This window comes from Amaranthus tricolor, chromosome 9, assembly GCF_026212465.1.
Source record: "Amaranthus tricolor cultivar Red isolate AtriRed21 chromosome 9, ASM2621246v1, whole genome shotgun sequence".
NCBI classification, from domain to species: Eukaryota; Viridiplantae; Streptophyta; class Magnoliopsida; order Caryophyllales; family Amaranthaceae; genus Amaranthus; species Amaranthus tricolor.
Window position 1 is genome coordinate 25,319,825 of NC_080055.1, and position 15,502 is coordinate 25,335,326.

The 15,502-nt window shown below is 33.6% G+C and overlaps 1 protein-coding gene across 1 annotated transcript; it reads right to left on the reverse strand.

The window, feature by feature from the left end:
* Positions 1 to 223: 223 nt before the first annotated feature.
* On the reverse strand, positions 224 to 14,229 carry LOC130824385 (NEDD8-activating enzyme E1 regulatory subunit AXR1-like). Its single transcript, XM_057689368.1, has 14 exons — positions 14,060 to 14,229; positions 13,292 to 13,464; positions 11,879 to 12,042; positions 9,291 to 9,401; positions 8,635 to 8,714; positions 7,940 to 8,090; positions 7,716 to 7,809; positions 4,773 to 4,861; positions 3,817 to 3,890; positions 3,577 to 3,739; positions 1,778 to 1,863; positions 1,379 to 1,462; positions 1,107 to 1,287; positions 224 to 692 (listed from the first exon to the last, which is right to left on the reverse strand). Exons 1-14 carry the CDS (start codon positions 14,095 to 14,097, stop codon positions 609 to 611), a joined length of 1,572 nt encoding a protein of 523 aa, XP_057545351.1. The 5' UTR covers positions 14,098 to 14,229; the 3' UTR covers positions 224 to 608.
* Between the last annotated feature and the right edge of the window lie 1,273 nt (positions 14,230 to 15,502).

Sequence of the window (15,502 nt, forward strand, 5' to 3'; positions counted from 1 at the left end):
GCACAAATGACCGTTTTCAGAGAAGAGTACTTAGTATAAGTATTACAATATAGTCAACAATTTCAACCTGTGTAACATAACTCACATGCTTATTCGCTGTTCGAATTTGTTATTCGCCTCAAAATGACCCAAAAATAGCTCTAAAACTTTATAATTTGCTTTTTACTATTCACAATTTACGAGGATATTAGAAAATCATGCAAACGCTGTCAAAACGACAATATTTGATTCAAATTTTCATGTCCAATTCATGAAATTTGATATGCAAATCAAGCAAATATCTGAAGTACTTACTGAATAGAGTTGTGCAATTTTAAATATGATAACAATTTTGAAAAGGGCTTGGAGAGTTCAGCTTTCGACTTTCGACTTACAACTTTCAGGTGTCCCTCAATAATACAAAAAAAATCGATCTACCGGCGTACCGGCCTCACCTAATAGGCATTCTCCACCTAATCTACTTCTAAGTCCTTGACAGTTGAGTTCTTGAAATACGAACATTAAGTAGCTTTGCTCCAGGACAGAAACTTACAGTATTCTTCAACGGCAGAATGGTAGCCATATTCCACCAACCTGAATGAGATTCGGGTTGAAATGCTTGTTGGTTATTATAGGGACACTAGCTGAGATTTGTGATCGATGCCGTTGAAAATGAACGTTCCGTTCATGGGGACGAATTGTTTCGTAATAAGCTAAACACACAAAAACAAAGGTAAATGAATTAGACGTTAGCATACTCCAAAGGCATATTGAACCAAGAAACTAGTGAGTTTTCTTTATCTTATTTTAACTTCGTAGTAAACTGGAACTTGTTCCAACTAGTTTTTCATAGAATTGTGATAATACGGTGAAGCAAACACACCCTACATCAATCTTTTGTAATCTAAGTAATGACCAAAGAAACTATGATAGATTTCTCTATGTTATTTGGTTGGTGCGAGAGAATTAAGATGAGAAACAAATTTGAGACACCAGTGGCCAGATACCAAACTAGAGAAAAACACAGAACAGGTTCTACGATTGTCTGACTCTTAATGTCATGGAACTTGAAAAACGGAAAATAATTAACAAAACAAAAAAAATTGTAAATTCACAAATGTATATACCTTTATTACTTCCTGTGAAGCGATACCACCTATGAAAGCAGCAACCACATGGAGCTCTGCGGCCCCAAACCGACATATTTCATAAATAAGATCCTCGGCCAAGATTGAGCCATTGCAGCCCAGATCACTAAGCAAGCTTACTGCTGCAGTTTTCAATCGAGATACATCTTCATCTATCTCTCTGCGCAACAATATATTTTCAACAGTTAGATCCAATACCATACGATGGTATAAGCAAACAAGAAGTAAGTCCAGAAAGATTTAGGCCCTACCCATCAAATTGGCCTGGAAAACTGTTGTAGTTAGCAGCAAAGCGGTCAACAGCTCGCAACAAGATGTAAAACCCCACAGCTGTACTGAAACATGAAAAAAGGGTAAACCCAAAGACAGAAAAATTTTAGGACAATGACAAGCTTGAGGATGAACAATAGCTGTCTAAACTCCCAAAAATATTTTATGTTGCACCAGCAGCACACTATACAACAAAAAAAATATACATCGTAAAGCCCAGACCAATAATATTGCTATTTACAAAAAGTGCAGTAGTTTGACCAGAGAATATACCTAGTAGAAGTGAAACTAACAGAAAGCTTACTGCTTTCTCCCAAACTTAGATAATCAAACAAAAGATAACACAGCAATGCTGAGGTATGATAATAAATGTCATCTACCTGTACTCCTCGTCTGTCAAATACTTTTGCAACTCAGCAAGATTAGGAGAATTCAACTCTTCCTCAATCATTCGGTATCTACATACCTAGGAAATATACATGAATTATTAGAAAAAATTAGGAATACAAAAGAAGATAAAAGGATGAGCTAAAGCTGCAAGGGCACATCTCTCCAATTAGGAAAAATCACAAACATCATAAAAAAAATACCATAGCAACTTTTTTATAAAAATAAAGAGTTACATTAGTTAAATAAAGCTCTGATTTCTTAAAAGTGGAGTGAGAAGTAAAGTTTTTTCATGGAAAGTTGGAATGATCAGACAATGAGCCAGTGAGGAGTTAGGTTACATATTTTTACACAAGTAAAGACTCTAAATATATGAGACCACAATTATAAAGTTTCATTGGAAAAACATAAAAATGCATACACACCAAACCAAGCTTCCCATAAGAAATCACCATGCATTTGAGTGAAAAAACAAGAACTAAAAACTGGAGTCATGTTTTTACCCAAAAGACACTCAAACCAAAAAGTAATTTGCCCTCAAATTTTCTTCCCCAGAAAAGCCACTCAGTGCCTACAGTAATTTGCCCTCAAATCTATAACTTCGCAAGATTAAGAAAAAAAAAAGGCCTACAAGCTACATCATCAACAATATTCTATGCATATTCCAAAACGCTTTAACTTTAATGATCATTGGAAATCTACCAGACTGCCAATTTGTAACAAGGTAGCTATAAAGTGAAATGCAACGGTTGAGAGATGCCACTTACCCGATAATTGATACGCATTGACCCCAAATATCTTCAAATGAACAGTTTACATCTGATATCCTTAAATTTGTGGCATGTCCTCTCATAGTGATGGGCATTATGAATTTCTGATCATTGGATTGGGTTTTGGGCGAGGTCATTTTTAGGCTTTATGTGTGTCTCCATCAACATGTTTCAACATCAATTTTATCCACTGTTCGTATAAACTTGACTTATTTCCCCAGCTCTAAACCTACCTACTAGTTACAAAACACGATGAAGTGCCTAAACTGGAGACTTCCACCCATGATATCTTTCATTAGATCTCTCATTAGATGCAAGAAGTAGCAAAATATTACTTCTATATCACGGCACAATGAGTAGCCATCTAACCTTGCGGCTTTTTGCAGAAACAATCATGAATTGGTGTAGGAAACTAAGTAGGACCCAATGCCTTAGCAGAGGTGCTGGAGTAGGAATCTTTGACTGAATAATTTCTAACTTGAAAAGTGTGCTTATATCCTTTATACTCTCAAGATTTTTCTAAAATTTAAAGTTAATTGTAGGTAAAATCTATGAAATCCCCCCACCTACAGGGTTGTCATCTACCCTCTTGACATGGGATCTCCTAAACTCCATCATCCATCATTTTGCACTCCTCAATCCTATCACTATCTCCCCCCTGCCCAACCCTATTTTCATGCCATAGCCATAGAACATTGGCTTGATGTATATCTTCAATAGACGGATAATAAAGCGTAATTCGCAACAGACAACTTCACGGTTTCAAGGAAATACAGATTGTAAATGGAGATAATAGAGATAATTGAGATAAAAATTTGTTCACTCCATTAGAGAAAAAGGTAAGAAACATGCACAAAATCAAACAAAAGCATAATGCACCAAAACGTTCATAGAACGATAGTATGCAAACTAAAAAGTTAGATGATATCTGTGCCTTGATTAAATGGTTGCTTCTTACAGCTATGTTTTGCATAAGTGAAGTGAGTCACACTACTTTAAAAGCAAAACCTTAGTATACTTACAGTGAGCTTTCTTGCATTCTTGCAGAAACCTTTTATAGTCATTTTGGAAATACTCATTGGATTTCTTCCAATTTTCTTCAAAAGATTTTGCACATGCTGCTCCATAGCAAGGATGTCTGCTTCAGCCTTAGCTTGGTATACCTTTTGGAGATTCACGTAATGCCTAATAAAAAAAGTTAGCAACACAAATTTGTCATAGAAATTGAGAAAACATCTAATTCCAATAAATCTGGTACTAACTCTGTTGAAGATGTCATATCCGGAATTGATCCTTCAAGTGGAACTTCACCAGCTCCTTCATGGGCAACAAATTCCTGCAGCACTCAAGCAGACAAAGAGATCAAAAGACCATCTCACAACCACAAAAATAGGAGCAAGAGAAGAGAGTACAAAAATATAAGGAAGAACGTATAATATATACTCAAATCTCAAGAGAGCTCAAGAAGTTTGTAACATTAACACACTCAGCAGAGTTTTCCCAGGATCATCCTTTTTGTGGGCATGGATAGATAAATGAATCGTCCATAACATCAAATTTTAATAACTTCTTTCTGAAATTTATGACCCTCATTCGACAAGATAAGCATGACCTTTATTCTCTCTCACTCAGCATTACATTAATCTTAAACCACAAGAACGATAACAATAGAATAAAAACAATTGCAAACAGCGGATCCTACCCATACAACAATCTGAAACTCCACATACAAACTAACACACCTATCAGGTTACAGCAAACAAATTATATGTTAATAGATTTCAGGTAGTTTAGATTTGTTTTTACAAAAAATTGAAGTCACTAGACTCAAGAGAAATGGCAGTGGAAAGAGACTTTAGCAAGGTAACCTGCGAAAATATTGTAATATGTCAAATATACATGATAATAAAGTTGTCTGGGGCCAAAAGGCACTAAGAAATAAGACTGTTGATAAAAACAAAAACAACGAAGACAACAACATTACATTGACATCAAGTAAAAGATGACATGCAAAAGTATGACTGAAAGCTTCCCAAGCATTACACGCGAGATCAGGAATTATCATCAAGCTATAACAATTAAATTTCACTAACAAATATAAGCAGAACCTTAATCATAGCCATATCAAAGTTGCACATTAAATAATATCCCAGCTCAGACAAGAATAATCAAAAGCAATGAGATATTTATCTTAGAAGAAATTCTAAAAATGACAAACCTTCAAAGCTGCCACCATCACCCAAAAATCAGATGAATTGGAATCAATTTCAGCAGAACTGTCTTTCAATATTCGCAGAAGATTTGGACCTAGAAATCAAGATGGGAATTCATGGAAATTAGAAAAAAATTGAACCAGCAAAAGATACCAACTAAATCTCAAATTTTGGAACAAGAGATTTCTAACATGTGACTAGATTTCACCGGACTAAGGTGTATTCATCAGTCAAAACCATAAATAAAAATAACAGCAGAGTACTTTGCACTCATGTATATGATTTAAAATACTTTCAACATTTTCCATAACCAATAAACACAATAAGCATGAGATATACATTTCATGCACATTTTGGCCTTTTACTTAATGGAATCCATGACAATCCATTCCTTTTATCGACTTCTCTTTTCCCTTATACATATCTCATAACCAAGATATGGTAGAGTATCTTTGTCCATATCCAAACAAGATTAACTTTTTTGCTCAACTTTGTCTACATTATAGATCAAAAATATAAAAATTGTATCAAATATTGCAAAAGGACCCCAATCTTTTGGGATTAAGGCTCTGACATTTGTTGTTATTGTTGTTGATCAAATATTGCCTTGTAGCAGAAGGAGATAATAAAGGCAAAGCTCTTCATTACTCATTAGCAAATAAGTTAATACTTAATAAATGGATTTATCAACTGCTTTGTCTTGAACCAACTTACTCCCTCCTTTTTCTTGTCTTGCATGAGGAAGCACAAAATATAAGGAGATAAGGATAGAAAAAGGAGGGGGATCTACATTAGAAGAGAGATAGAAAGAATCTGCACGGAAAAAAACAGAGGATATCTCAGAGAGCATGGTCCCATTAGGCAGTAATACTTTTGTTCCCATTTGAAAAGAGCATACTTAGATCCTAGCAATTTGCACCAGAAATATACCAGCTAACAAGATCAGATGTGTGCTTTGTTGCTTAAGGAACATGGCATAGGTAGAATTTCGTAGTTTTCTATTGCTTGCTCAAGGAAGTCATCCAAGTACAAATGTCGAAGTTCAGCCTATTGTGACTTTCATTGAAGTTTGAATAAAAATTTAAACTTGCTGAATTAACTCAAGGAGAGTTGCTGGTTGACTACCCCTGAAATCTTCCTATCTTTCATCTCCTAGGGTAAGGTGTACTTACCTTTGTGTTGTATCTGGAAGTCATGATTTCGGAGGTGTGTCCTTAAATCATGCCTATTTGTTAGCTTTGCCTTGTAGTGTGGTGTGTGTTCTGTGTTTTACACCTTAAGCCTTAGATAGTTGTTAATGCCAATAAAATGTGACCTTCTTGTCCCTTGTTTTCTCTTACTACTTTACCCTCATCAGTTTTCCTCACCCTAGCCTCTACCGCAGTTCAATTTTTGTGTAGTCTTCTGTCCAAGACCAAATCTCAATGGACAAATGTTTTGCATTAATCTTGCACCTTGAACCATCCTCACCAATAAATTGAGCTTCCCTACAATTTAGAGATGTCAAAATATTCCTGTCGATTTTGGGTCGGGTAATTTTTGAATTGTATTATGTTTCAATTTGACCCGTTTTGGATTGAACGAGCACTCAAAAAAATTGTTTCTCATCGTCAAAATTTCCCAATAAAAGTACATATTAATTATCTTTATTTTACAAAATTAATTCTAATAAAAAAAGGACAATCTACAATTTCTAAGAATTCAACAAACAAAATATTGACTCAAAACCCAAATAAAAATATAGAGGGTCACGACTAAAAAATGATGATATGAAACTAAAAAAACAATTTGAAAAACAAGTCAATACGATTGCATTCATTTTACGACTGATTTTTGATTCACTTTTTGGTTTTTCCAAGTCGAGATTTTGCGACTAAATTATTAGGGTTGTGCCCAGTTAACTTTTTGTCGGTTTTCGAGTTTATTTCAGGTTGCATTATGGAAAACCTGATAGGTCTACCCTGCATGCATAACACCCTTTTAACTTGGCAATTTCTTTTCCCTCGGCCACATCAAATAGAGAGAAAATACATGTGCGATGTGCGAAAATAGTATTTGAGCAAGCGAAACTCTAGCCCCAAAGAGAGAAAAACCCTGTTCCACCAAGTCACTTGTCACAAGAGTCGTCACAAAATTCCAAATGGTAGCACAATGATAATTTTCTATAAAAGACACTTATTGCCAAATACCAATTCGGGATCTAATACAAAGCTAGAGTAGCAAACACTTCAAGGAATCAATTCAATACCAATGCTAGTTACTAAAAGATTCATCTACTCACCTACGACCCAGGCTCATCTAGATCGACAAAAAGATAATCGATTTTGTGATACATTGGATATAAGGGCATTATGTATATTTTAGTATTAGTTTTTTTTTTAATCTAGTATTAGTTAGTTATAGAGTATATTTGTAAAAATAAGGATGAGGGGAATGGAACGGAGATCAGATAAGATTTAGTGAATTTTTTAAACATGTCTTAGGAGAGTGCAAGCCTCTTGAAAGCTTGTGTATCTTTTTTACATAAATTACATCAATAAACTCTACAATTCTATTTTATCTCATTTATAATTTAGTATTCTTCCAATATTCACAACAATGGTTAAATCAGTCTATAACAATTGGTATCAAAGTCGTTCTTTCCAACGACCTCACGGAAACTCAAGAATGGATTTGGTAAAAAAAACAAGATACACAAACTTTTGAGAGGCTTGCACTCTCCCAAGACATGAGTATAAAACTCACAAATTTGTATACAAAATATCTGATCCCTTTTCCATTCCCTTCATCCTTATTTACACAAATATACTCTATAACTAACTAATATCATATTACCCTCATATCTAATGTATCACAAATCTCTTTATAAAAAAGGAAAAAAAAAAATCTCTTACTACCAATATTGCAAGGCAGAAGATTATAAGGGTGGTATAGGAGTAAGCACTTACTGATTCCGTGAGGAGCAAAAAGCTTAAAGGAGGCATCAATAGCTTCTTTATAGTTATCTTCATCAAGACCAATCATCCTCGATTTAAGAAGATTCTAAAACATATACAAATACTAACTCCATTAAAAAAAATCCATTATTAATATTACACTTAATAGCATTCACCAAAATAGGAATAAACTTGTCAAGAGTAAAGCCAAGAAAAAAGGTTGGCAAATATCAAACCTTAAACTCTAACTTCTCTTCTCTAGTTGATGGAAGGGCACCACCATGATTTTGAGCCCATTCATCAGCCATCTTTATAAGAATCACAACATAAGGTATGTGCTTGTGAGCAACAGGATCTGGTACATTGATATCAATGGATTCTACAAACCTATATCCACAATAACGATACACAAGTAATGTGTGAATTCATGAATTCATGATCATAACTTGACAAACAATTGATTCTTTCAAGGCCAAGAATAGAAATCAAATAATATTAATTCTCTCTTTTTATTGTCTGTGCCAAAGCCTGGTTCATTTAAGGTTAAGTAACAAGGGAATACATTTCCAAGATACCAAGGTAAAATCACAAAGGTGTAAAAAGAACGAGCAAAGTGCTAATACCAATAGTATCATGCCTTCAAGGACTAATGAAAAGTTATTTGTTCTAATCAAGAAAAGTAAACATGTCTCCTATAGAATAAAAAATCGATGTCTATAGAATAAAAAATCGATATGTCTTAGTTGAAGGCATACAACAACATTTTATTACCCCAATGCCATTATTGGCTCCCACTTAGGTGAGGCTTGGTGGTTAAATCTATGCAACGTTACCCTTGTTAGTGATAACAAAGAGGTTGAAGTCATAACATAAATAAAAGATCTAAGCACGTATTATAAAGAACTTAAAAATATCTAGCTCAGAAACCCACCTCTTGAGTTCTGGCCATGGATTATTTAACCGAAGATCATCCAAGAAATGGTCAGGCTTGGTATCAATCACAGTGTGCTCCTAATTAAAAAACATGCAATAAAATTGTAAGGTCAAAGTCACTGCAATAGAATAGAGAAGAGAAAATGTAGTTGTGTAAGGCAGTTTAGGTGATTGAATTTTGCATTCATATAATAAGGAGTTTCAAAAGTTCAAAACATGCCAAAGATAAATGTATAGGTCTTGAATAGAACAAGCTGCTACACTTTTGGCTTTTCTTTTTGTGTTCTCCCTTTTTAACAATGACTTTATTCCCATTGACACATGTTACATGAAGCTTTTACATAAGAACCATGCACATGATATTGGTACTTAACTATCAAAAAGAAATAAAAGTACTAAACAAATTCCCTTTATCCAAACCCATTTTTCAAGCCCTTTGATGTATGTGTACAATGGAAAAAAAAAATGCAACCACACTTAACAGTTGACATGTTCAAAAACAATGCATGTCTGAGATTTTGCTATTCAATCGAGCAACTTAGTAGAGAATTCCACGAGTAAGAATAAAATTGACAACCATTATAAAAGTTTAGTACGATATAGATGTATGAAATATCTATTGCCAAGATTATTATCAAAATTTCTAAGCCCTACCTTTACACTAACACGAACAATGCCAGTTAAGCCATATGACCGAGCAACTACTAACATCACATTCGCCTCCCTACAGATTTTATCAAGCTTTGCCATCTTTTCTTCCACCAACTGCATAGCAATATAACCTTTTTAGAGATATGTCTTAAATCAAAAATAAATAAGTAGAGATAAAAATCAATAATATCCGTGAAAGAGCATAAACATGTATGCATTAATGAAATCTTGAGCAAAGTTATAAAATCTAATGAATAAAGTGCTTTTGTTAAGGAGTTTAGACCTAGCCTGACTACTGGTTATAAAATCTTGAGCAAAATTTGGAAAGTTAAGGCTCCTCAACCTTTTCATAGTCCACCTCACTTTCCTCTAGCCAATAAAATTTGGAAAGTTAAGGCTCCCTTAAAGTTAGAGTTTTTTCTTGGCTCGTGGTCGTGGGGAAGCTCAACACTTTGGAGAACCTTCAAAAAGACACCTACAATCATCTCTTAACACTCAATGGTGCATAATGTATTATAATTGCATCGAAGATAATGAACATATCTTTCTTCACTGCATGACATGTGGATGAGATTATTTAGCATTAGGGAGAGTTTTGGATAAAGCCTCTAAAAATTAGAAATTTACTTTAAAAGAGATATTTTGGTTTTGAAACTAAGGGTCGCCTAAAATTTCATAGAATATTTGTTTCTTCACTATTCTTGGTCAATTTGGATGGAAATAAATAGTAGAATTTTAGGGATAGAGCTTTTCCCTCTAGATATTGTTTAGTAGAAAGCTAAGTTCCTCGTCATATTGTGGGCTAGATTCCAATGGCTCGTTCCTAGATTTTCCTCTTGATGATCTTTGTATAAATGAATGGAGAATTTTTACGTAATTTTCTTGTTCCCTATCCTTGTATGTTGCTCTTCATTTACTAATAAATTTATCCTTATCAAAAAATACATAAATAAAATGAAAAAAGCCTTGTGCATCGTGTTAAGTGAACATTTTCAAGATAGACGTGTGTAATTTCATACTTAAATCCAAGAAGGGAGCTTAGTTTAAAAAGTGTGCCTCACTTTGCGCCTTGTACGCCTCGAGCTCAGACTCGGCTGAAAACGCCTCGACTAGGTGAGGCAAAGCCCACTATAAGAGGCGTATGCCTTGGGCGCCTCGATGCGCTTCACAGTTCACGCTTAGTTTTAAAAAGTGCGAGGCATACCGAGGTGCTAAAGGCCTTTAGAGCCAAGGCGCAAAGCACAGGGTGAAGGCGAGAGCTTTTCGTATGCGAGACGCACTTTTTCGCTAAAGCTTAAAAATCAATTTTAAAACATATATAATACTTCAAACAACATGATATTCATATTTTAGTATCAATAAGCTTTAAAACATTTCTTATTCCTTGGTAAATACCACTTTAGCACAAAACTATTAAAATGAAAATACAAAGAATTGCCAGAGTTATTTTCTTCTTTGCATTCCTTTTGTAACGGTTTTTCAAACTTCATATTCAAGTATATTTGAGTTTCGAGTTTTACTTCTTTTTGGAACAAACAAAAATTAATTACCCAACCCCATAATAAGGCCCACAAGGCGTAAAGCGCGTCGAGGCGCCCAAGGCACACACCTCTTATAGTGGGTTTTGCCTCACCTAGCCGAGGCGTTTTCAGCCGAGCTTGAGCTCGAGGCGCACAAGGCGTAAAGCAAGACGCGCTTTTTTAAAACTAAGGCTTCACGCGAGGTGCACCTCCTTGTTGGACTAGGTAATTAACTTATACTTGTTTGTAAGAAAAAGAAATCAAACTCAAAATCCAAATTTACTTGAATATGAAGTTCGAAAAATTGTTGCTTCTTTAAGAAAAACAAAAGGCATACGAAGAAGAAAATAATTGTGAAAAAAATTCTACATATTCTCAATATAATAGTTTTGTGCTAAAGTGGTGTTTACCGCAAGGATAACGAATGTTTTCAAACTTATGGATACTGAAATATGAATATCATGTTATTTGAAGTATTACACATGTTTTAAAATTGAATTTTAAGCTTTAGCAAAAAAGCGCATCTCGCCTACAAAAAGCTCACGCCTTCACCTTGCGCTTTGCGCCTAGGCTCTAAGGACCATTTGCGCCTTGCGCTTTTTAAAACTAAGGAAGGGAGCGGTTGAAGTAATGGATTTATATGTGGGTAATCTTGCTTCAGTACTTGGCCAAATCTCCACTATGTTATCAACCAAAAATCTAGTCTTAGCTAATGGATGACAAACTGAAATCATTTTTTCAAAAATAATTGACTATGTGATACACCATGGCCCATGTACTTAAACCAATCAAAAGAATGTCTTGTAGCTTATTTGGCAATTGTATTAAGTATATATAAATAACAAAAATAGATACAACATAAGTAATATTTCCAAAGGGGTTGGGACTTGAGAACATCAAAAAGTACATCCAGCTCACCAGGGTTCTTATCACATGAATCATGCTCATAATAAATCAAATTAAAACTTCACAAACCCTCTAAACAAAGCATTTAACAACCGGGCCTCAAAAAACTTTTAGATAGCTCTGAGAAAAATAATAAACCTATAAAATCATGACGAGCATCCATACCTGAGTAGCTATCACTAAAGTAAATTGGGAAAAGAATAATGCATTTGACTCTATTAGCTTTTCCGGAAATTCTTCAATAAACTTTGCGTTCACAGCATCATTGAGCTCTTGCAAAAATGCACATACGCATTTTGCCTTTGATTCACCGAGACTTGTTTCATCCACTACATGACCCATACAATAGTTTAGAAAACCGAAGTAATGAGGTTAAAAAACAAAGTGGAAACATTTGGAAAATAGAACCAAACAATAAAATGATACAAGTGATAGAATATCGATGAACAGATGCAAATAGTATGAAGCAAATTTTACATTCATGGGCATTAGTTGCTCAAACATCCAACAAAATGTATGAAATGCAATGCACATAAAGCAAAAGGGGAACTAACATATACTCCACCTCTTGCAGAGTCACCCACGTGCCTATGTTGCATAGGTTGCAAAGCACACAAAGGAGATAAGGGTCCCATAGCCTAAGTTGTGCACGCCACAACGCATAAAATCTAAATAACGAATTCTAAAAGAAAACTGAAGTTTCAGAAAGCAATAGTCATGCCATTCTTGGTAGGCCATGTGCCACCCAAGAAGCACGCGTTTTTAAACATCCATACGATCTTCAAAATAAAACCTAAGTATTATTGTATGAAAATCTTCTCCATAATGTGTAGACAGCTAAGTATTAATAAAGGAAGCAGCAAATTAATTAAAGGTAAGGAAAAGTCTCAGATTGTGATCAATTAACAGTTTGGAGAAGTATGAGCTCAAATAAGTTCATATAAGTTTCCATGTTCAATGCAGAACTAAAATAAGCTCCAATAACTTCTAAAAAGTAGATAATTTCAAATTATTTCCAATAATATCTAGTAAGTTGTGTTACCTTAATTTTATGTCCAGAGTATGCATACGATGAATAAATAAGTTGACAATAAAGTAGCTCAAACTATAGGAGAAAAGCTCACATGATGGAGCTAAAAGACACTAGTTTAGATTGTTGGTTGATTTCACAGCTTCCACATTTTCAATTTCCATAGAGCAGCGAATACATAGTATAGCTATCAAAATTAGTATCGTTGTTTAAGAAGGTACATCTAATTCTAGGTGTTCAAGTTCAAGGCACGTCAGCCCCTTTATGTGCCTATGAAACACATTTTTGATGAGGTGCACAAAAGGCATAATTAGTGCTTATTTTTTACTTCTGCATATTTCTCTAAAAATTCTTATATTCAATGTCTCAATTTAATGAGGTGTACACCTCACACGTGACAAGACCCCCGATTGCATTAGATTGCCTTGCTTCTTTATACATCGTGTATCAAATAGTTGTGTTGAATCAGCATAAATGTCACAACTTACAATACCTGAATTGAAAAGCGGGTGGCTAAGAAAAACAATTAAAAAGGAAAAGAACAATACCCATAAAGTTATTTCCAAGATCACCAACTTCGACCTTCGATCCATCAACAATAGTGATGCTTCCAATCCCACCAAGAACCAAATTTTTCAAACTTTCCGAGCCAGTAGGTCCACAATTCAGCAAGCAAACACTTGCCTTCTCTAATGCTGCTTGCCCTTGCTCACCCCAAATCCTATTGCCAACAATTTCAGCTAACTCTTACAGAAAACTCATAAGAATACACAATGCATATCATTTTCAACAAATTAATTGTAAAAATGCACTATACAGAAGAACCTTTACATGAAAGGTAAATTTTGTAAAGTTAATCTAACCAACACCTTTATCTCAACAAAAGCACACTGCAAAAGGGAGCTAATAAAATATATAACATAATTCTATATACTCCAGTCTCTAACAGGAGCAATTAATGAGAGCCAGCTCTCACACTTTATGACAAGTATCTTTCATGACAGTACCACGAAAACAATGCAAAAGACAAGCAAAAATGCTAATATATCAAAGAAATGTACCCCAAACATCACTGAAATTAGCAGGCTTTTAACTCAATCTACTTCAAAATTCAAGAAACATATAAACAAATAGAAATAAGTAACAATCAAAGAAATAAACAGCATTTCAATCTAAATTTATCATTAGCAAGTAGAAAAAATAGTGAATCAACTCAATCAAAAGCTTTAATTGACTGTATACGATGCAACACAGGATCTCCAAAAGAAATAGTGATAAGGAAAGGAAGAAATAAGAGAATTAAGAAGAAACAGTACCTAAGCTGTCGATCGTATTTGATTTTAGGTTCCGCCATTTTTGCTTGCTTGCTACGCAACCACTGGCGAATTTTTGAACTCGGCAGGACGCTTTTATGCGTCGGAAATGGAATGCCGAAGTAGAAACACTGCGGGCAGAAGACGGAAAGCAGACCAGCGAGTAGGCAACCCAATACACCGTATCATTTTCTTTTATTTTATTTATTATTTATTTTATTTTTTTGCTATTTTTTTTAAAAAAAAAAGGAAAAAGCTGGAGAAATTGTAAAAAAATTAACTAATTTTTGTTTGATCTGTTGAAAATAAATTCAACTATTATTTATTTTGATTAGACTTACATATTCAGTATAATTGTAGAAAATAAACTTAAGTATTATTTGTTCATAATTTTTGACTTGCAAAAAAGTTTTGAAGATATTATAAACATGTAGGTTTATTTTTAGCAAATATATATCTTACACAATTTTCGTAAAAGACAGTTTCTTTGAGAGATCATCTTTAATTGAGTCGACCTATTATATATATTTTTTAAATATTATAAGTGGAGATTAAGAATGATGTAAGTTTACATTTCATAAAAACATTCTAGGCTTGTAGGTGGTAGAATCAAACTTTTGTCATGAAAATATTCTTGTTAGTATTTTTACAAATAAGAAGGGTAAATTAATTTTTCATAGTGTGAGAATTAAAATCATGTTATAATAATAATAAATAAATAAAGTGTTTTCAATTACTGGATCCACTCAAGATTCTCAAGAAGCTCGTATGCTTCAATTGGAATTGATTATATGGAGATGATGTCTTAATTATAACTTGTTTAACAAACCATATTATGAGTTTATGACCACACATGTATAACAATCCTAAATTCAAGTGCTAATTGATAATTTTATGATTATATATTAATTAATTAATGATAAAATATGATACCAATTGATCAACTAGTGCTTTTTTCTTAAACCTTTCGAAATTAGAGTGTAAAAATACGATTTTAGTTACGGTATTTCTTCGTAAATGCGGATGCTTTTAATTAAATAAGTCATTATAGTAATTTTAAAAAGTCAAATGTAATTTGTATGATAGATTTCAAGCCATTAGGCTGTTTTATTGTAAATATGAGTAAAATGTTAAATCTTTATAGAATCGGCTTCTCTTTTGAGAGACCGTCTTTTCTAAAGACGGTTTTCAAAATCCCAACCCATTATGTTAATTTAAAAAAAAACTGACGCGCACGTGTAATTATAATGTGAAAAGTCACATAATATATTTGGAGTTATAACAACATTTATTTGGGGTTATAACATAATATATTTGGTGTTATACCAGCATATATTTGAGGATTATAACATATTTTATTTGGGGTTATAACATAATATATTTGAAGTTATAACAATATATATATATATATATATATATATATATATATATATATATATATATATA

Excerpts from the sequence above, each read along its gene's own strand:
- LOC130824385 (XM_057689368.1), bottom strand. The coding sequence starts at position 14,097 with ATGGCGGAACCTAAAATCAAATACGATCGACAGCTTAG. Across the intron at positions 13,465-14,059 it reads AAATACGATCGACAGCTTAG|GATTTGGGGTGAGCAAGGGC; the intron begins GTACTGTTTCTT and ends TGTTGGCAATAG. Across the intron at positions 1,463-1,777 it reads TTGACAGACGAGGAGTACAG|TACAGCTGTGGGGTTTTACA; the intron begins GTAGATGACATT and ends TTCATGTTTCAG.